The sequence below is a fragment of the Cystoisospora suis genome (assembly GCF_002600585.1).
Source record: "Cystoisospora suis strain Wien I chromosome Unknown contig_642, whole genome shotgun sequence".
Classification (NCBI taxonomy): domain Eukaryota; phylum Apicomplexa; class Conoidasida; order Eucoccidiorida; family Sarcocystidae; genus Cystoisospora; species Cystoisospora suis.
In genome coordinates this window covers 8823-31107 of record NW_027153443.1, presented here as the reverse complement: position 1 = coordinate 31107, position 22285 = coordinate 8823, and the positions used below count along the sequence as shown (strand labels likewise).

Below are 22285 nucleotides of genomic sequence, written 5' to 3'. Positions count from 1 at the left end.
GAAGAAGAAGAAGAGTGAGAGGGAAAGGTGGGAGGGTCTCTGTTTGCGTCAGCCGAAGAGCTGCCTGCGGAAGACGGATGGATATGGAGAAGAAAAGGAGATGAAGAAGAAGAGGAGGGATTGAAAGGAGAAGAAGAAGAAAGAGAGAAATCGGAAGAAGAAGAAGAAACATCGACCAGCTGCCGCTGTTGATCTTCATAGACGACTTGAGAATGAACGGCGTAAACGTCCTTAAGCGTATCCACTACAATCTTCAACACACACCTAAGACGAAAGACACACAGATAGACAAAGAAACAAAGAGACAGACACAGACAGAAACAGAGAGATAGAGAGAGAGAAGTATAGAAAGAGAGAATGGTAAATGTAAAGAGAATATAATAAGCGCGGGTCCGTAGAGTTATGAAGGTGTCTAGAATCGTCTCTCTAAGATATCTTGTAGTCGCTTGTGTTGCCCGCTGTTGCTATGCTATATGATGAAGCCTTGACACGGGGTGTATATACACCTCTCTGCGACCTCCACATCAGTCCCCTCAGCTGGTATCTATCTATCAATCTATCTAGCACTCAGCTGCTATCTATCATTCATCTATCTGTCTACCTACATTCAATCTATCTGTACATACTTGGCTATATACGCAAATACACACAGGTATCTGAATAGACACACGAGCTATGGGTCTGATCATAGCTACACTCCGAACGAGCTGAAGAGAGAGCAAAGAAGAAAATGAAGAAAAGAAGAAGAAGAAGGTTTATTCTGACATACCCCTCCCACGCCCAGTCATGCTGTTGAGTCTGTGCGTTGAAGGGACGACTCTTGCTTCTATTCCATTCTTTTTGACATTTCCCTCTAACATTCTCATCTCCTTCTTTGCTCTCTTCTTCTTCTTCACTCTTTTTCTTCTCCTCCTCTATCTCATCATCTTCTTCTTGGTCTGCATGTGTATCTTTCTCCCCTAGACCCTTTCTTTTCTTCATCTTTTCATTAGCTCCCTCTTCCTCTTCTTCTCCATTTTCTTCTTCTTCTTCCTTTGCCTTCTTCCTTTCCCCCATTGTGTTGTTCTTCTCTTTCTCTCGTCGATCTTTGTCTCTTTCTTCTTCCTCTTTCACTTTCGCAAGGAAAGTCGTTGGCTGTCGAATTGTTAACCCGTGTGTACGTACAGCACTCGTCAGACTTCTTAAAGCACAGTTACGTACCTCAGGACGTGCGTCTACAGCTAGCAGTCTCAGGTGTATGAACAGCTCTTTCCATAGAGCCTCCACAGCCATACGTGAAAGTAAAGAAGACTTAATCATGGAAAGAAAAAGAGGAAATGTATCTCTCTTCATACTCCTCTCTTCGCTCTCTTCTTCTCCATCTTCTTGTTCTCCCTCCTTATCTCTCATCTCTGCTACCTCATGACGCTCGCCGCCTTCTTTCTTCTTCTTCTTCGCTTCACCCCACTTTTCTCTTTCTTCTTCTTCTTCTGTTTCAGCTCCATGTGAAGACAGTCTTTCAGTTGATCTATTCTTGTCTTCTTGATTGAATTTTCTCTCTCCTTCTTCTCTTTCGTCGCACAACCCCCTCGGCTTCCTCTTTACTGGGCAACCTTGCTGAAGTCGGTCTCTCTTTCTCTCGTTATCTTCTTCTTCTTCGCTTTGCCTTTCTTCTTTCACAGAAGAAGAAAGAGATGATCCATCAACACACTCGCCCTTCCTTCGAAGATCTCCTTCGTTCCTTCCTTCTTCTGTAGAAGAAGAATGAAGTGAGAGGTCGCTTTGCAAGAGAATTGCTTGTCTCTGTCTCTGATGTAGAAAAGCTAGGGGATTCTCGAGCACCCACTCGGGATGTCTCTCAAGAGACACAAACCATAAAGGCGAAGAAGAAGAAGAGGAGAAAGAAGAACACATCGACTGTAGGTAAGATGAAGATGAACATAGAGATAGAGAAGAAGAAAAAGAAGAGGAAGTTCCTAAGCAGTCGTGAAAGTTGAGTGCGTCGTTGGATAGAAGGTGATCTTCTCGTTTTCTGTCTTCTTTCTGTTTTCTTCCTAAAGAATCAGCGAGGGACCAGAGAAATCCCACTGCTTGAAAAGCCTTAGAATCTCCGAGGTCTCCACACCCTCCTAATGCTGCTATGCATGCGCTCAAGACTCGCCAGCCAGGCTGCAAGAGCAACACGAAAGAAGAAGAAAAGACAAGAAGAGAGGGGAGAGCAAGACAACCAAGAAGAAGGTGAAGACACTAAGAGACACACGGAGAGAAGATAAGATAGCACGGAGATGTCGGGGAGGATCGTACGAAGAGGGGGATGGGGACAGGAGATCAACGTGAATGTCTATCCTGCTCATAGGAAAGATGATAGAGACAGGTCTGCTAATCAAACAGAGGGAAGCGAGGGAGATATGCGCGTAGCAAAGGCTCTTGCAAGCCACAGTAGTCCAGTGTTCACATACGTCTATAGACGCACTGACATGTATAGACATACATATACGCACATACACATTAACATTCATACATACATACATACATACATATATACATACATATATACATACATACATACACATACATATATACATACATACATACATACATATATATATACACATATACATACATACATTCATACATATATATATATATATACATACATACATTCATACATATATATATACACATATACATACATACATACATACATACACATACATACATATATATATATACGTATATGCAAACATACATGCATAGATATAGACGATGATTTGGTCTCTCCGATATGAAGGAGGAAGAATTTGTCACACTCGAGCCGACCTTTAAGCCAATGTAAGACTTCTAAACTCGAGAGAAAGAAAGGATTCTGAGAAACCGAGGGATGAAAGAAAGATAAAGAAGAGAGAACAAGGAGCCTGTTGCTTATTGTGAGTTGAGCCCCTTGGTCTGTGTGAGGTGTACGTACACTGAGAGGAATATCCTCTGCGAAATCTTGAACGAGGACTTCAATGAGAGCGAAGAGAATCTTCATTTCTCTCTCCAGTCTCAGTCCATTTCCTTGTCGTGGCGTCGACATAACTCTCATCTTCTTCGATTCTTTCTCCTTCCCTTGTTTTCCTTTCAATCCTTCTTTTGCAAGAGAAGTCTGCTGCATGCGATTCGTCTCTTCAAAATCTCCGCGGATCAGTTCTTTCTTCTTGTTCTTCTCCTCTTTGTCTTTGCCTTCCTGACCCGTCTCCGCACTCATCTTTGTTATCCTTTCATCATGATCTAGATCAAAGGGATTCTCATTCTCTCTCCCTGGACTTCTCTGTTGAGAGAGAGAATCGAAATCTCCTTCTTCTTCGTCTTTCCCACCCCGCAGACCACCGCTATGTTCCACTGCCCCTGTCATTCTACCGGGCGTATTATATACACCTGAAAGATCTTCGTTTCTCTTCTCGTTCTCTTCTTTCTCTTTTTCTTTGTTATGGGGAGAAGTCATACCATTCTTTCTCTCCTCCTCTCCTTTCTCGTTCTCCCTCTGTCCAAAGAGAACCTGCTGAGAAGCGAACTCCTCTTCCTCTTCTTCTTCTTGAAGAAGAAGTGTATGTACAGTGGATTGCCAGGAGAGATAGCTATCTCCCAGCTGTTGTTGTCCGCATGCGCCGATCGTATGAAGAATGCGATCCCACGGCGAAGGAAGCAAAAGATCTCCTTTTCGATTTACAAGTCTTTTCAAGCCAAGAAGAGAACGTAGACGGACTTCTGGGAAAGGAGAAATCGCGAGAATACACAGAGGATGTAAGGCTAAAGATTGGTCTTCTTCTTCTTCCAGGAGATAGATCATATTCATTCTTCTTATCCCATGAAGAGAGAAAGAGAATGAAGAGGAAGAGATAGCCGCCTTCCTCTTCTTCTTCTCCTCCTCTTTCTTCCTATCATAACCGACTTCTTCTATGTCCTTCTTCTCTTCCTCTTCCTTTCTATCTTCCTGGTCTTCTTCTTCTTCTTCTCCGTCTTGATCTTGTCTATCTCCACCCCCGTGAGACCTCTTTGCTTGATGTGGCTTCTGTAGACCGTCTACCTCTTTACCACTCCTCTCTGGAGCCTTCATCATCTTCTTCTTCTTTTTTGTTTCCCATTGAAGTTGTAGAACTCCTCGTAGACTGTCGATAAAGAAGAGAAAGTCTCTTGTGTTCTTTTCTTTAAGATAGCGTATAGATCGCAAGAGAGGAAGAAGAAACTCTATTCCTATACACAAAGATGTGACGGCTTGGACTCGGATTTGGATCCCTCCTTGGCTCACAGACGAAGCTAGGCATATAAGAGAAGACAAGATCCCCCCCTGTATCATCGACTTTGTATAGTCTCGACAAGGGCTCCTCGTTAGACAAGAGCTGTTTACAGATGGAGAAGAAGACGAGACAGGTGGAGAAGATATAAAAGAAGAGAAAGAAGAAGAGGAAGAAGAAAAGAGATTGTAAAGAGAGATTTCCATGAGCTTACTTAGGTGGAAATCTGAGATTTCTTCTTCATTCGCATGATTCTCGGCTTTATCCCAGGCAGATTCCAAAGAGACGTTCATGCCGATAGAAGGAGAAAGACCTAATGGGGAGTAGAGAGAAGATGAAGAAGCAGATGGAGAAACGGTAACAGGAGGGGGAGAAAAAGAAGAAGAGACGACTCTTTTCTCCGTGGAAAGAGATGGATCTTGACTTAGGTGAGAAGGGGGATGACTTGACGCCTCGGAAGACGTATGAGAGACTGAAGAAGGACGCAAACCAGGGGTTGTACCGGTAGTCGATGTAAGAGAAGAAGAAGAAGAGAGAGACGGTGGAGCTGTCGAAGAAGAGGAAGAAGAAGAAATGAGAGGAGGATCTGAGGGATAAGATGGAGAAGGAAGAGAGGGAGAAAGAGAAGAAGGGGGGGAGGAGGAGAGACTCCCAGCAGAGTCTTCAGAAGGTTTAGATTGGAAGGAGGAGGAGGAGAAGAGGAAGACGGGTGGAGAAGACGTGTCAGGCCTTCTCTGAGAGAAGAGAGACGAGGAAGAAGAATTCGCGACTTGCTTCCCTGGAGGACCTTGACTGTGTTCGATCGCCATATGTGTATAGAACGGCTCTTTTTGATCTTGGCTAAGATCAAGATGAGACTGAAGAGCCGCTTCGCTCAAAGAAGAAATAAGCGTTTGCAGACCTTGTTCTGTTAAAGATAAAGAAAGAAAGTCAAAGAGAAGAGATAAAGACGATGCTAATCGTAGTAGAAGATCTTGATGGTGTCGATACAGAGAAAATTCACAAGGGGTAGGAAGAACGGCATGAACGAAACAAGGAAGGGCGACAATCGATTCTTGCTCGTAAGGAGGGCCTTTTAAGATCTCCCGATGATAGAAGAAATAACGTCGGTCCAAAATCTGAGTCCACGGAGAGCAGCCATCTATTCCCCCTGTCCCTACATTAGCTGACGGAGGAGATGAAGATGAAGAAGAAGAGGCTCTTCCGGGCGAAAACGATAGGATTCTTGTACTACTACTAGTATTACTGTTGATGCCTGATCTTCCTCCTCCATAAGACGAAGAAGAAGAAGAGCTGCTTGAAGCTATGATTTGAGAGGAAGAAAGATGAGATGGCGCGTGTGGGAGAGAAGTTCGAGAAGCGAAAGATGAAGGAGAGAAAGAAGCAATCTCTTGCTCTCTTATTTGCTTGATTTGAGACAGTGTCTCTACACGGAGCTTCAGACAGACATTGAGAAAGTAAAGACTTCTCGCTGAAGGTAGGATCGAGGAAAACACATCCATTGTCTTCTTCTTTTTCTTTCCTCGAGTCTTATATGAAGAAGAAGAAGAGAGATCGCCAGTCTCTTTATCAAAGCTTGGACAGTCGGGCAGTCCTAGATCGCCTTCTCCGAGGAGAAACCAACGTTGTAGTCTCTTAGATGAAATACCATCTTCATCTTCTTCTTGACTCTTTTCTTTCTTCTCTTCTCTCTCTATTCGATCTTCTTCTTGCTCTTCTTCCTCTTTTTCCTCCTCCTCCTCTCCTGTTCTTCTTCTTCTATCCATCATAAGAAGATGTTCCAGCCATTCGCATATAGCCCGTCGATCATCGAATCGCTCTGGGTTGTCTTCTTCTCCTTCGTCTTTCTCATCCTTTTCTTCTTTCGGTTTCTTTTCTTCGTCTTTCCCCTTAGAATGCGCAGGAAAGAGAAGATCTATCTCGGATAGAAGGTTGAGAATTCTCTGCTCTCGTTTATATGTCCATAAAGAATCAAAGAGATCCACACAGGGCTCGTGCAGACACCCACCCTCATACAGAGAAGAAGAAGAATTGCCAGTCAGATGCTGAAGATATCTTTTTCTTTCGTCTACCCCATTCCTTTCATGGGCTCCGTCTTTTTTGATCTCTCTTGTTGACTCATTCTCCTTATCTCTATCTTCTTTCTCTTCTTCTTCTACTTCTATTGTATTCAGTTCAGCTATCCGCATAATGGAGCTTAAAATGTCGACCAAATCACGAGAGACGTCTAGCCTCTCATACCCCCTTCTCTTTCCTCTATGACGATGAAAAGAAGAAGAAGAAGTGGTGATGGTAGTGTCTCCCATCCATCCCATCATCTTCTCTTCGTTCTTTTCATCCTCCACAACTTCTTCTTCTTCTCCTGCAGCGAAGGAGTCTCTCCCTCTCCCTCCTGAAGAAGAAGAAGCAGACGAAGAAGAGGAAGAAAAGGCCTTGGACTGAAGAAAGAGAGAGCTTTTCAAACCCCCAGTTGTCGTTAAGAAAGTATAGAGAATTTGTAGACCCTTTAAGGCTGCTATCCATGCTTTCATTCCCAAGATATTCCCATACATTCCACATATCGATAGAAGACACGTGAAACATGAGAGAGAAAGAGACGTCAAGCCTTCAGGTAAAAGAAGAAGAGAATCATCGCCTCCATGAGAATGTACGAGATGGGGTTGGGGAGAAGACGACGAGGTCTCTGCGACATTTCCTAATCCACTCGAGGGGAGTGTAGATACACTGAAAGATCGTGTATATACACCTCCTCCGGGTCCTGAAGGAGTGGTTCCTAATCCACCCTCTCTCCTACTTTCTCCGTAGGCTTCTTCAGATGAAGGAGGAGGAAGAGAAGAAGGATTATAGGACGAAGAAGATTTCATAGTGTGATGAGTAGTCGAGTGGCTGTAAGGTTGAGAAAGGAGGGGGGGGGAGAATAACAAGGGAGAAGGAGAACAAGGAAAGAAGACTGATGGATGAAGAGATCGAGAAAGATCTCGGTTGGCTGAGAGAGAGACATGGATTGACTTAAGAGAGGATGAAGGGCCTGTAGAAGATGCCCATTCACCAGGGATCAGCTGATTGTCCACGAGAAGAAAGTAAGAAGAAGAAGAAGATGAAGAAGAAGAAGAGGAAGAAGAAGAAGGAACAGGCTGCTGTGACGAAGATTGCGAAACCGAAGAAGAAGAAGAAGAGGAGGAGACACGCCCTTCAGGAGAGAAGGGAAGAGCAAAACGAACCAGACAAAGAAGTATAGACACCCGAGCTGCCTCAAGCCGAAAAGAAGAAGTTAAAGCGATAAGATTCTGTATGCACTGCATCAAAGGTAAAAGATGATGGGGATGATAGACATTCACAGAAACCCCTCCAGATGGAGAAGATAAAGAAGAAGAAGAAGGAACGACAGACTCTCCACCTAAATGAGAAGAAGAATGGAGAGAGAGAGGAAGAGATGGAGATGAAGAAGAAGAAGAGGCGGCAGCAACAGCAGAGAGGACTAGATTCAAAGCAGAGAGAACCGAACCCCAGCATGCACCGATCAGCCCTCTGCATGCAGCCTAAGAAGAAACGAGCCAGGCGAAAAGAAGGAGAAGAAAAAGAAGGAGAAGACAGATAAAGAACAAAAAGAAAAAAGATAAAGAAAGACGTCAGTATCGTCCAAACAATTCTCTATACCTAGGCCATGTATATATACATATATCATACGTCTACATAATATACTGATACATGTAACCTATGTCTATCTATAAAGATATACATATAGATAGATTGAAGATAGATAGATAGATGGGTAGATCAAAGATAGATAGATTGAAGGTAGATAGATAGATAGAAGATAGATAGATTAAAGATAGATAGATAGATTGAAGATAGATAGATAGAATAAAGATAGATAGATAGATAGATTAAAGAGAGATAGAGATACGTATGTACATCTCTGTATATAGAGGTAGGTAGAGAGTGGAGTATGAGAGTAGATACCTGATAACGAGTGAGAGGTAGAGGAAGATACTGCTGCTGTGGTAATAGAAGCGATTCGCCATAGCCGCCTCCTGCCTTTCCTTGTCCTAATGCTAAAGTCTTTCTATGGAAGAGTTCACTCATCAGATTTTTGATCATATCTCTCCCTTGTTCCCGCCTATCAACACCTTCATATCTTCTTCTTTCTCCTTTTCTTTGTCTTCTGTTCTCTTCTTCTTCTTCTCCTCTATACCCGCCATGTTGTTTCTCTCTCATTCCTTCTCCTTGTTCTTCCTCTTTTTCTTCTTTCTCTTTCCATCTCCTTCTCCCCGGAGTAAAAGCAGACTCTCCTGAATAAGAGACAGGCCTGTTGTCTCTCTGAGGAGGAGAAGAAGAAGAGAGAGGATCTTGGTGCGAGAAAGAAATGATATACAAGGAATCAACGATCGCAAGGAGACCCTTCAAAGATAAGCAGATAGCCATAGAAGGTGAAGAGCTTGGAGACGTCTGAGGGGCCTGTTGGTCTCCTACGGCAGCTGTCGAGATATCTGACGCTTGATCAAGTAAATGACACCTAATAGAAGGCATAGAAGGAAGTAAGTGAGGATTAAAAGCAAACCCTTCTCTCTCATCTTCTTCCTCTTCCTCATCTTCTCGAGATCCCTCAATACACTTCCTATCTCTACTTGACTCTTGACCTTCTCTCTCTTCAACACGTCTAGGGACCTTAAGACTCTGCCAAAGAGAGCAAGAGGAGGAAAGAGAAAATGATGATTTTCTTGGGTGAGAGATAGAAGAAGAAGAAGATTTGATCAAGGAAGGACTCTCTCTTAATGTGTCTCTTCTATGAAAGATAGAAGAGATCACAGATGCTACGGCACCTGAGAGAGGCGTTAAGTCTTCTCCGCCTTTTCCTCTCCCTTGGAGTCCACCGAAGCAACCGAGATGACTGAGGAAGCATGCAATACTCTCAGGTGAAGGAGATGTAGAAGGAAGAGACAATGAAGAAGAACACGCCTCCATCGAAGAAGAAGAAGAGGGTGTTCCAGGAGAGAACGAAGAGGAAGATTCTTCCTCCTCATGAGTGATAGGAGGAGGAGAAGAAGAGGTGAAAGCCCTTTCTTTCTTCTTTTCCGAGGCGAGGGAAGAAGACGAGAGAGGGGAGAGAAGCTCTTTCTTTCTATAGGAAGTAATAAATGCATGCTCGATAGCTTGTGAGAGAAAAAGCAACACACCATCTGAAGGAAAGAGAATAGGAAGGATAAGAGGAGAAGAACAAGAAGAAGTTCGAAAGAGACAGGAGCTCGCCTTAGAATGACCTCCTCCGTCTCCTCCTGCTCCCTTTACTAAGCCACCAGCAGTAGAGCTACTACTACTACTACTATTCCTGTCGCCCTTAGATCCCTTTACCATATTCATTGCCGTATTATCTTGATAAAGATAGGAAAGAGTCGTGAAGATCAGGCGATGCTGACAAACTCCCCCGCCTCCTCCTCTCTCTCCTCCTGTTGCTGTGATGGAACTTCCTTTCTCTCTCTCTCCTCCATAGCCCGACGAAGCTGCAGGCGATTTCGATGAATCGAGAGCGGCCGTGAAACATACCTGATGTACACACTTCCCTAGGGCTTCGACCACACTAATCAAGAGAGAAGAAGAAGCAGAAGAAGACGAAGAAGGTGAGAGGTGACCTGTGACTTTCTTGGGGTTTTTCTTAGGAGTAAGGAAAGGATGAGAAGGTGCGAGTAGATGCGAAGGACGGGTACGAGAGTCGTGCTGGTGTGTCTGACTAGAATTGGGAAGATCACTATTACCATCGTCAGGACAAGAGGAAGAAGAACCGTTTAGAGAAGGAGAAAGAGTATGGCTATTATGAGAGGTATGAGGAAGGTCCCTTCTTGGGTTGTCTATGTCAGTTTTTTCTTCTATCTCTAGTTGACCACCCCTACTGTTGTCCTTCTGATGGCTAGCTGCAGTGAGCTGATGTCTAGACACGGGGGTTGTCGAGAGGACAGAATCTCCTGACGAGACGAGGACGTCTCCTTGTGTCTTTTTGAGATCGGAGCTCTGCCCTGAAGAGGAGTATGAAGCAGGAGAAGATCCTAGAAGAGAAGAAGAAGAAGGATAAAGAAGGAGAAGAAGAACAAGAGCCGGGCGAGTGCATATGATGTAGAGAGTCTCCAAGACAGCTAGACGTTGCCATAAAGCAGCATCAGCGTCGGTTCTCCGTAAGATGATAGGAAGGAGAACATGTATTTCATTGAGGAGAAAAGGAGAATAGAGCCGTAGAAGAAGAAGAAAGAGACGGAGAGATCTGATCACGATAGGAAACTCAAAAGCATGATTCGAGAAGAGATGATAGAGAACACACGAGATATCCTGTTTCACAGTCTTCATGAGGTTTCCATTCTTCAGAAAGAGATGTCGCCCGCGGTCGATGCATGTCTCTAACAGATGCATCGACACTCCTATAGGCATCAGAGGAAGGCTCTGCCAGTCAACAGAATTTCTCTGTCTTCTTGAAGAGACACATGAAGTAGATGAAGAGACACCCTCTTCTTCTTTGGCATCGGGATCAGTAGTTGTAGTAGAAGTAGTAGTAGACGTCGGCCCTTTCTTCTTCTCTCCTCCTTCTCCTCTTGAAGCACCTTTCGATGAGGAGGAAGAAGAAGAAGAAAAGAAGAAGGACGTTTTTGAAAGAGATAAAGACCATGAAGACGATGAGGAAGAAGGACGTGAAGAAGATGCGGGAGAGGAGGAGGAGGAGGAGGTAGTATCAGCTGTCGTTTTCTTAGTTTCGGAACACTGTGTATGTCCCTGATTCGTCTCTTGGCTTGACTCTTCTTCTTCTTCATCCTCTTCACTCCTCTTCTTCTTTTCCTCTTCTTCCTCTTCTGTTCTTCCTCTTCTGCTTTCTTCCTCTCCTTGTCTCGGAGAATCTGCTGATCGGGGCTCTTTCTGTCGAGTAGATGAAGACATGCCAGGAGAAGATCTCTTGCTCTTCGTTGAGAATCTCTTTGCATCACCATAGGAAAAGTCGCCTCGATTGGAACTATAGCTTCTCTTCGTGTTTCGTAGAGAAGATAACTGAGGTAACAGATCTGAAGAAGGACAGGAATTCTGACACAACGCCGCAAGAAACTTTTCAAGTGTATGTACAGCTCCTTCAACTGTATGGACTTGATGTAATACAGTCGCACCATCCTCCTTACTATCATCTCTTCTTCTTCTTCCTCTCTTATAAGAAGAAGAAGATTCGGTTGACGTAGCATCTCTTATCGTCTCTTGCATCTCTCCTTCGTTGTTGTCATTCATTGCTCCTACCTCAGAAGAAGAGGAAGGTAAAGATTCAGGCGAAGAAGAGAAACGACTCCCGCTCTCTTCTTCACCTTGTCCTTCTTCTCTTTCTTTCGTGCCAGGAGACCTTTCTTCATCTTTCTCTTTCATGATGGTACCAGGTCTCGGCAAAGAGCTAGACCGTGATGTAGAGAGACCTTCTGTATCTTCACCATACCTATTGTAACTTGTCTCCATGTCTCCTTCGCTGTCTCCTAAGACAGAAGGAAGAGAAAGAAGTTTTCTCAAAGGGACCATCCAGTCGGTTGTCAGGAGAACCTCTGAAGCATGAAACGTAACGGGATCTATTTGAAGAAGTTGGAATTCGCTCTCGTCATTCTCTTCATCTGTTCCTCCTCCTTCATTTCTTCTTGAACTTCTCCTTTCAATACCTTCAGGTGTATCTACAGAAGACGCATACGAAGAAGACACATGCACGACCATCTTCGTCGATGTAAGAAGTTCCCTTCGTCGTCTCTGTTTTCTTCTTTGTCTTCTTTTTCTTTCGAGTAGTTCTCTCTGCCTTAGCTGATGCTGCCAGTGCAGCTCTCGAGCCGCTGCATCTGTTAGACAGGAGACAAACTGGATCATGGCGGCGCATGCAGTATGGAAGATCGCATTGGCCTGTAGGCTGTTTGAAGCCACGTGAGTTAAAGTAGACGTTGACGATGATGATGATGATGACGGTGACGCTGCAAAAGGAGCTGAAGGCCCTGGGCTCCTCACCGTCAGCATTCCTGTCGAACCGCTAGCTGCACTGGACGACGAAGAAGAGGAAAAGGGCTGAGAATGACTGGCTAGACGGAGATGAGCCGGATGAGAGGTGGGATGATGAGTACTATTGAGTTGATAGAGAGTAAAGAAGATGGAGACGAGTTTATAGGCAACTTCTTCATCTGCAATGACAGCCGAATCAGGAGCTAAGAGTAGAAGAGCTGTTTGAAGAACCTTCAGATCGACGGTTGTCAGATAGTGAGAATCAGGAGGGCTGCTTGAAGGAGCTGTCCGCCCTCCTCCACCTCCTGACGCTGAATGATGTAGAAGAAGGAGATCTTGCAAGATCGTTAAAAGAAGTAACACATTCGAAATCGACATGTCGATATCTTCCTGTCTACCTAGCCAGATGGAAGACGAAAGAGAGGAAGATGAGAAAAACATCTCTGCATCCCAAGATGAGAAGAGTTCATCTTCATCCTCCTCCTCCTCCTCATCTTCTTCGATCTCCTTGTCTAAGAAGTGAATCTGCTTTTCATGGTGATCAAGCGACACCCCTTTATGAGACTGCGAAATAGGAGAAGAATCCTCTTCTTCTTCTACCTGCCCTTCTTGGTGTCGTCGTCTGTCTCTCCTATGAGATTCTCCTTTTTCTTCCTCTTCTTCTTCATGCTTTTTATCTCCAGGTGTAGATCTAGATTGGGAGGGAGCAAGAGCAGCAGTTTGAGAAGGAGAAGAGAGAGCTGCAGGGAAAGGTAGAAGAAGATTTTCGTCAGGATGAGGAGGTAGAAGAAGAAGGGGTCCTTGTAGGCTTGTGAGGAGACGTTGGAGAAGAGATAATGCTAAGAGAGAGATCTTGAGAAGAGGGACTTTAACTGCATGTGAAGCGACAAGAAGAATTTCTTTAACAGGAAAAGACTGAAGAACCGCATAAGCAGATTCAGCTAGATGAACTTCTTCACGCCGACTCCTCTCTTGAGAAGAGAGAATGGCTTCTGTAAGAGATTTCAAACTCGATTCGGCCTTCTCTCTATACACTTGGATATGAAGTAAAGCCCGTTCGCTTCTTTCTTTGAGTTGAGGAAGCTTCTTGCGACTCTCCGCACATAACGTTAGGAGATCGCCTTCCATGGTCTGGCAAGCTATGAGCACTCGAGTTAAGAGACGTGTATATCGAGACTGGAGTAAAGAAAGTTCCTCTAATGATCTCCTTATCGTCATGACAGATCGCTGAACTTTCTTCACTCTCTTCTCTCCTTCATGTGGATGGAGATCAGCAGGAGGAGGAGAAGAAGAAGATGTGCTGGAAGGCATGACTTCGGTGTTATCACCTGAAGGAGAAGGAGAAGGAAGGGGGTATGGATGAGAAGATGAAGATGAGGAAAGGGAAGTTCTTCGAGAAGAAGAAGAAGAAGTTGGGTGGTCAGTTTCTCTTCCCTCCATGGTGACGACTGAAGAAGAAGGTGAGGGGGTAGGGGATGGGAGAAAAGAGCGTTTGAAGGGAATGAAAGGAGTGCGAGAGAGTTGCTAGTTATGAGGACGAGGGCTATGCTGACAATGAAGAGGCCATACGTGAGAGGTCAAGGAGAAAGAGGAGAAGAGATAGAAAAGGCTGCTGGAGGGACAGAGGGAGTTTAAAAGAGTTGAAATAGTTCAGGTGTATGTACACCTAAGAAGAAAGCGTCCTACATTCTTTTTCTTTCGCCAGATATGGAGTTTCATGTGGATGTCCTCTTTATCGGACTTGTGATGACATAGGAATCAACAAGACTCTCTTTCAGATCGGAAAGACCTGGGGGGAGACAAAGGATGGGTTGAAGGAAAAAACCGCCTCTACAGATGAGCCTTTTTCCTTTAACAAAAAGAGTCGAAATCCGCTCATCCTCCTCCCCTCAAAACATGCAGGAAAGTGGAGTGTACATACACCTCGCATTTTTCCTGAGTAACCCTACAATCAGGGATGTCGATCCTGCTGACTTTTTCTCATCACATGAAAGAGCAGACCTTCTCCAACATGATGAAAAAGAAGGAGGTGAGTTTTCGAGTCATTCTGAGACGACGCCGAAGACAATATACATCAGCCTATGAAAAAGTCCCTTCACTGTCCTTTGTCATCTGCAGGGTGAGCTCCTCGTGATATAAAACTTGTTTGTAATCTGCTTCTTCTTCTTTAGCGAGACGTCGCCGTAGAAGGTGACCTCTGAGGACACCTTCCTTTCGAGGAATACCAGGCGACGTTATGAAGACAAGCTTAGGCGTTTGAGCGAGAAGAGAAGAAGAAGACTGCGTGAAAGAGAAGACGAAAGAGAAGAACAAGAAGACGAAAAGAAGTCAAGACCGACACAAGCAAAAGAACAAAACAAGACTTTTCCTTTCTCATATGAAGGGGAAAACAGGCTCATTCTTGTTGAATAAGACTTAACGCAACAAATTCAGGCGATTGTAACGAAAAAAGATTCTTCGTACAACAGGCGCACAGACGATTAAGAAGAAAAGATTTTGATGAATACACAACCTTCTACGGTGTAGATGAACTCTTCTGAAGTTCACCTTGGAAAAAGCCGGAAGATTTCTATATCTCTCTTGTCTGATCTTCCTACGAATACAGAAAAGGAAGCAAGTTCCCCGAGCAAGAAAAAGTTCAGAGATAGATAGCGCCAAGACCATCGCGAGATTACGAGAAGTGTTGAGTCTATTAAGAAGAGAAAGGCTTGACGGAAAGCTCGTCGTTATCTCCCTCAATGTCGCACGAAGAAAGTAGAAAAAGAAGAAGAAGACTCTCATCTCTCCTCCTTACTCGAGCTCGGCGAGTTCTTCCCGTTCTCATCCAGCTGAATCTCTCCCTCTCTGTCCATGTGTGCATGCATGTAAAACAAGATAAACATGTCTTAACTTCGCCGTCTTGAAAAGAAAACCGGAAGGTGTGCTACTACTACTACTATTGATGAAAGTCATGAGAGGTTCTTTTCATCCGGATTGTCATCTGTGTTGGGTTGTCCACCCCTAATACAGGTGGAGGTGTTCGCTTGCGCTTTAATCTCCTACAACGAGCGGCTGGCGATAGAATCAATCTATACTCCTCTGTCAGTCGACCTCGGTATGTCTCTTCTTCGATGTAAACAGATTCATGGATAGCTGAATGTTTAGTAGAGCCTCTACCTACAGCTAGCTATGTAGAAAGGAAAAGTGAAGAGTATATGAGCTAGCTCCGTTGCAGTTAAAAGGGTGGAGAGGGCACACGTGTCTACGAAAAATCTCTGCTGAAGTAAGAGGCGAAGAAAGAGAGTAAGGACTTCCCTTTTCTTCCTATCCATTCCCCGTCTCATTCTGATGCTGTCGTGTCATCTTCAGCCAAAGTCGTCTGTTGATCTCACAGGCGTAACCGATGCAAGTCTACTAAGACGCCTAGTTTCTTCAACTCCCATCGAAAAAGCTCCATGTTATATGCCTTACTGATGACCTGTTGCCTCAGCACCTACTCCCATCACGACTAAACCTTACTCTCTAGACGTCAGTGTTGAAGAGCCATGAGCCGTCATCTCCCAGGGGAGCTTTCTCAGTACGAGACATCGTGCCCAAGCAGGACCGAGTGTGCATCGGGTTGCAACATCATGACTGGCATACGGGAGGCACCAGAAACACTTCCATAGTACCTCGAGATGGATACATTTTCCTCTCATCTTCAAACACGACTCATTGCCGGACTGTTGCACACTTCCCCTTTCTTTTGCACGACTCGAGTAGAGAAGACGGGATTAACAAAACGCGAAGATAGACAAGTACGAGGAGGTCACAAGAGGCCGTGGAGAAGGACGCTGCCACGGTTGAGCTTTGCGGAGAAGACGACTATCTTGTAGAAACTTCTGTTGCTAGTCTTTTTTCTTTTGCTTTGTCCTGGGGGAAATCTTTCGGCCGAATCATTCTCACGACACTTCATCGCATGGGGTGTGACTCTGCACATTCCATTTGGCGGAATAAAGAGTTTTCTCTGCCTCAGAGATAGGGAGAGCCTGAAGTTTGGCGTCTGTCACTCGTGGAGGCCACTCAAGTGGCTGGCGATAGCGATCAAAATCGACATTTTCTACCGCTTTTGAACGAACGTAGGTGACGCGCGCGTCACCGGGGTTTCTCCAGGCTTTCCTTTTGAAGACGCCAGTCGATCCTTCTCCTTCGACGGCTATTTTATACCGATGTGACCAAGGATCAAGTTCCACGACAGTCGGAGGCCTTAGAGGATCCGCTTTGGCCTTTAGTTCATCTGCAGAAAGCGGCTTAAGTGGAGGGATCGTACTCGTTGGTTGAAAGGGCCCATATTTCTCGACAAGGTAAGAAGGTACCTTCCTCTTGGCAAAGTTGATGCCAAGCTTAATAGGTGGGTCTCTTAAGCAATCCTGGAGAAGATCAAGAGCGCAGCTGCTTGGCTTAGAATGCGAGTGTCCATTGAGGAAATGGAGATCTGCAATTTTAGTGTTTGATTCTACAGACGAGCTTTTCCTCGACGTTTCTCTTCGGCGTCTACTTTGGTATGTCATTTTCGAGGAGGGAGATGACCTTCCTGCGGTGACGGCAGCTGCAGCCGCTTCTGTCGAATAGTGAACGGACTCAAAGAAACTCTTAGGCCCGAAGAGTCCGTTGGAGAGTGTAGCTGATGTTGTTGGCTTGAACCCACACCCAGAAGAATCACTCCATCTATTGTTTGGTGACGATTCTTCTCTGGTCGTGCGTGCCCAGGGAGATAAAGCGTCAGCCTTGCTCTCCCACGGGGTCATGAGCTCCTCAAGTCTGTCCTCTGGGAGACCGACTCCAACTCGACGGAATTCTGCAGGGGTTTTGGGTGCGGGGAAGCGCCATGGAGGGCGCGAGTCTGTTTTCTGTTCTCTTTCACCACCTTCTCTCTTATTAATAGACAAATCAACTCTTCCAGGCGTCAATCTCTCGGGGCCTGTGGACCTGCGGCTATCCTTCTCCATCTCGGCTGATGTTTGCACCGATCCTAGAGGCGAAAAAACTGTCCATGCAGGTTGGCGACCGGAAGATGTAGTCGAGCCGGCGCTTCTCCTTTTAGCTGCCGTTTTAGTGGCAAGAATATTTGCACGAATCATATCAACAGGAGCGGATCTGGCTCGCTTTTTCAGCCTCTCAATGAAGGGTTTGTTGTGACTGCAGCCATGGCGAGTGCCCCCTCCTTCAAGGTCTTCATGGAGTACGACTGTACTCCGATTCTGCTGTACAGGATCCGCGATAGATCGGAGCGCAACTGCGAATGTCACGGAGCGCCGCCCAGTCGTTGTTGCTTGCGAAAGCCTCCTGTTAAACCAAGGGGGAAAAAACCAAGCATCATGGGCGCCTTCTTTTCCTGGTCAATTCCGTGCAAACGACTGCTCGCAGTGTTGTCGCACTCAAACTGTGCTTTATCACGACCACGACACGGGATACAACACTCTACTTCACCTTTCTCAAGAAATAGACCAGCACTGTCCAAATCATTCGAATCACTTGACAAGAATTCTCGCTGCCTAGAGACAGAAGGTCCGCATCAGGCTCCAATTTCACAGCCTGTTGGAGCCCAGTGTTTCTCGACAGAGATGAGAGGCCCCGAGAACTCAAGGTTACTTGGTCCTTACTTGCTGCTAATTCTAAAGCCAAATAAACACAAAGGCTTCTCCTACCTTTGGTCTTGTGTGCGGTCCTCCTGGTGACCATCGTCTTGCTGCTCCTGAAAAGAATGAGGTTGCACGGTATCATAACGCAGTCTCAATTAATAGTGATAGAATCAACAGTCCCGTCTGCCTTCGACTCAAATGGCCTCTTCATGACAGACTTCAAAGGTCTCCTTGCAAGTGCTGCCTCTCGTAGAGGTTCCGCTTGACAAAAACAAGAAATTCGTAGTAGTTCGTGATGTCCTTCCACCGCCTAAGGCAACTCTCGACCGCGGTAGCAGCCCTGACCGACGCTTCTCAAGCTCGGAGGGGAAGAACTGCAAGTTAACGCTCCTTTCTAGTCGATGACAAGAAGTCTGTTTACATACATGCAGCTCAATGGTTTGAGTTGATCTACGTGCGTAGTTGCTGGGTGTACGTAGACAGCGGTGCCGCGGTAATCCGCGATGCAGGCATTGCCTGAGCGTACCATTTGTGCTTCGTTGTCCCCGTGCATGTGGCTGAGAACGAGAAGACCCGTCGGCGATGGAAGGCACTTGAGCATTTTGACGTCGTGCATCCGCTTCACTCGCGTCAGGGCGGCCAACTGATCCAACGTTTTGGAGAGTAGTCGGGCTTCCAGAGTGGAACTGTCTAGGGTACTAAGGGAGACCAACAGGGTTTCGATAGCCGTTCTTAGAAAAATCCATCGGATTTGCAGATTGAAGGCCGTGTAGCTTCTTTCCGGAAAGCCGACATGAGAGTTGTAAAGAAGTCTGAAGCACGTTGGCCCTGTGCTGATTTCTTTTCTGACAAACTCTGCCAGATTCGCCAAGCTGCCTTCCCTCAAACCCTCTACTACGAGTAGGTGGTGCCTGCGAGTAGAATCACATCGCAGACTAGCACTAGCATAAATAATCACTATCGCTTGGATAGGCCCGCTTTGAAGAGGTCCGACTGCAAGTCCTGATGGTGTTGTGTCATTTGACTGACTCGCATGAGGTGTCAGACTACGCTGTTCCAAGGCGCGCTCGCAGGCGGCCCAAGGTGCTGGGGCGCCCCCATGAAGCTGCCGTCTGGCCACTGCTGGTTGCGTTTTCAGAAGCGTCACATTGGAACATCACGCTCAGTTCCGAATCGGCCATGGCTAGAAGCGACCCAGTGTGGCGAACTCAATGCCTTTCACAGTACGGAGTCCTTACTTTTCGTCGCAAAGAACGAATCCCGTAAGGACGTCGTGGGTTGTGTTCGCAGCATCGTTCGGCGGAAGCACCTCTAAAGCAAGCGCGTCGCTTGTTTCAACTTTCATAGCAATTATGTTTCGCCTATCAATCTCCCAGGTAATTTTCTGGATCGTCGCTTTTCGGCTAGGGTCCGCAAAGAGAACGAGACAGCTGAACGGTTCGTAGACTGAAGAAAGATCGACCTTCTCTGTCGTTACGACTGTTAGATCTTCCCTCTTCGATGTCGCTTCTTTGCCCTCGGCCTCCGCGACCTTTGTTTGCTCGTCCTGCGCACTCGTGGCCGAAAAGAGCGTCCCGAGATGACCGGAGACGGGACCCTACACCCTGGCGCAACACAGGATACCTGCCGGCGCCTGTCGTGTTGAGAGAGAAAGCCCACACGCTCATTCATAACATCATGCATGCTTGCACCTGAATGGAGGCTTACATCTGCGCATTTGCTGTCGAGTTGATATATCTCGGACAGCGTAGGAATGGTTTCGCTGAGCCGCACTCGGAGGGTAATTTGGGTGCCGTAGTCGAGGTATCTCGTTGAAACACGTCTAGTTTTTCCTGGCAACAAATGCGTCATATTGTCGTTTGGTTCCGCGAACAGCTTGGCCTCAGACTCGTTTCTGAAGATTGCGGGGCCGCCAGCCGGAGTGCCCAGCACGGGGAACACGTCGGAGGTCAGTTCTAGAGACTTCAGTCCGTGACGCAGTAAATCGTCGAGCCAGAAGGTTGCTATCCCATGTGGTCGGACGTTCTTTGCCGAGGAGTTGGCTCCAGAGTCATCCTCTCGGCCGGTCGCTTGTTTGCGCTTCCCCGCTGGCGAGGACAGCTTTGGCAAATGCGACCCTCCTTGCGCTACCCCTGCTTGCTCCCCTCCTACCCGCGGTGACGGTTGACCGGTTGCAGGAACGTTACTGGTAGAGCGACTTCCCTTGCTCCCAGCTGCTGTAGACGTGGTCGAAGGGGCACCAGACCTCCCCTGTGGAGACGTGACTACTGCGGAGGTCCCCGCTGCAGTCCCGGGTGAGTTGGGTCGAGCCTGCTTTGAACCACCGCTTTGGCTACTCCCTTGCACCGGTGATCCGGTAGCTGATTTAGGGGGCTGAGGCGCTGACGCTGGCCTTTCGTCTTGGGTGGCGAGATTGTCTTGGTCATGAAGCTCAACTGGGATAGATACTTCTTCCAGAAACTGACGGAGAACGAGCTGATTCACGACAGCAGGTCCCCAAAACAAAATGATATCGTGGTTCCACGTCACGTCTCCACATTTGACTCCATTCGCGCAGCTTTCGGAGGGATTGACAAATGCCCGTGCCGGAGTTGCCACCTTGACGTCGGGAAACCACTTGGCTTCAACATGAGCTGCCAGGTGGCCTCGGTTGCTGCTTTGGGATGCCGTAGGGGGTACCGTAACAGTTGCTTCATTCTTGAGGCCCCCGTTGTGGTTGCTGTCGTGCACAGAGGCGGACTCGCTTGCTGCAAGATCCTGTCTCCGTGGTGTTGTCCGAGATGGGACAGCAACCATCGGAACCCGCTGCGCTCCCACAAACGTGAGACAAACTGGATTGACGAGTTTCCGGAGTGTCGGTGTCAGGGGAGCTTGAGAGCAGAAAAGCTCGAGTTCAAAACTCCTGAGGCCTGCACATGTCAGAAATAGGATCTGGGACATGTGTGAACTGCTGACTGTTCCCCTCACCTGGCACAAGTCTTGCAGATCTTGCACATGTGGCTAATGTGAAAGCTGTTAGACCAGGGCAGAGGTGGGATTGCACTAACAGGTGTATGTCCTCTTGACTACATCATTCTTTCTGTGAAACTTCACTCATGCCATTGAGTCCTGCAGCTCAAAAATGTCAGTCACGCTTCGTGTATGCAAAGGCGGGACCTGTACTGTACTATCTTGTGGGACGCGGATATATGTTCTGCGGTGATCCCGTTTAAACTAACATAGGAAGATGTGACTAGCTCTTTGGCTATCTGCGTACGTGCCTGTGTCCCGATGCAGAAGCGCTGACGTGTCAAGCATGCTTCCACTCCTGCGTACGTCAGCTGGTTCAGGCCCGTTTCCTTCCGTCAGCTCCAAAACTTTGCGGTGTGTCCCTTGTAAGCGAGGCCCACCTTCTAGAGTCTCGATGTGTGCATTGAGTGTGGTGGGAGACCGGATACACCCTGCATCAGATAGGAGAAGGATGCTTCCTATACGCATACAGCCCCGGCGAGACACTTCGAAGACTGGAAGTGCTTTGACTTCTTTAGGGTTTTTCTGCTTGGGCTTTTCTTTTGTCCCTGCGGTGCTGGCATTTGTTGCATCCCCCTTTGCACCTTTCTTCGCGAGCGCTCCATCACGCTGGTTTGCCGACGACGGCTTGGGAGTCTCAGCGGATCGCGGGAGAGCTTCATCGGTGCGACTGACAGTAACCAGCAGCGCCTCGTCTGCCACCTGCTGACAGAATGGCCACGAAAAGGTAATATTTTCCACGGCAACACTGGTAGAAGCAGTGATAATCTGGCGGCCTCGATCACCTTGACTTTCCTCGCATGACCCCGTGGTTCGAAGAGTCGGGTTGGCGCCTCCAGATGGGGGCTGAGTGGCCTCCTCGACCGCGTTTCCAGGCGCGCCAAAAGTTGTTACCGTTTTCGATATCTGCACGCGATGTCGGCTACTATTTTCTGCTCGGGGAGACGATGAACTTGGAAAAGGAGGGGGGTCCGTGACTGGAGTACTGTTTAGTACATCCCACCCGGATACAAAACCTCCGTCATAATGTTTATCCAGAACGGAAAAGCCAACGTGGAAACTAGGCCCCCCCGGATCGGTCTCGTACACGACAGTGAAACGAGCTTCTAGTGTGACAGTAGACGGGGCAATGGACTCAAGAGACGTAGGTATTGTGGGGTCGAGTGCTCGCTGTAGCAGGCGACGTTTAACGGGGTCCTCGTCTGCCATGATCGTCATTCATTTTGGCGTCGGTGACAGGGCGCCAAGTTTGCCTCGGGAGTCCACCCATACGGAACCTGTTGAAGACGGTTGTCATTCTTAGATGACAGCCGGACAGAAACCTAGCTACGACAACAGCATAGGTATAACGTGTAATTCGTTGTTTTCTGGTGTGTGTGTTCTGTCAAGTTCGGAACCGGGGGGGCAGAGGGGGGGCCACGGTCGCGGTAG

The 22285-nt window shown here is 46.8% G+C and overlaps 2 protein-coding genes across 2 annotated transcripts in view; both read right to left on the bottom strand.

Annotated features, from left to right (window-relative positions):
* Nucleotides 1–14980, bottom strand: part of CSUI_001591 (guanine nucleotide exchange factor in transport amine-terminal) — a 28032-nt gene extending 13052 nt beyond the window's left edge. The window contains exons 1-4 of the mRNA XM_068061796.1: nt 8217–14980; nt 2945–7792; nt 770–2148; nt 76–264 (exon numbers count right to left, since the gene is read on the bottom strand). Coding sequence (XP_067926230.1) covers nt 76–264; nt 770–2148; nt 2945–7792; nt 8217–13685 — 11885 coding nt within the window. The 5' untranslated portion in view covers nt 13686–14980. The remainder of the gene's footprint in view (nt 1–75; nt 265–769; nt 2149–2944; nt 7793–8216) is intronic.
* Nucleotides 14981–19079: 4099 nt separating this feature from the next.
* On the bottom strand, nt 19080–22063 carry CSUI_001590 (uncharacterized protein; the record flags this gene model as incomplete). Its single annotated transcript, XM_068061795.1, has 3 exons — nt 19080–19424; nt 19583–20754; nt 21235–22063. 3 exons carry the CDS (start codon nt 22061–22063, stop codon nt 19080–19082), a joined length of 2346 nt encoding a protein of 781 aa, XP_067926229.1.
* Between the last annotated feature and the right edge of the window lie 222 nt (nt 22064–22285).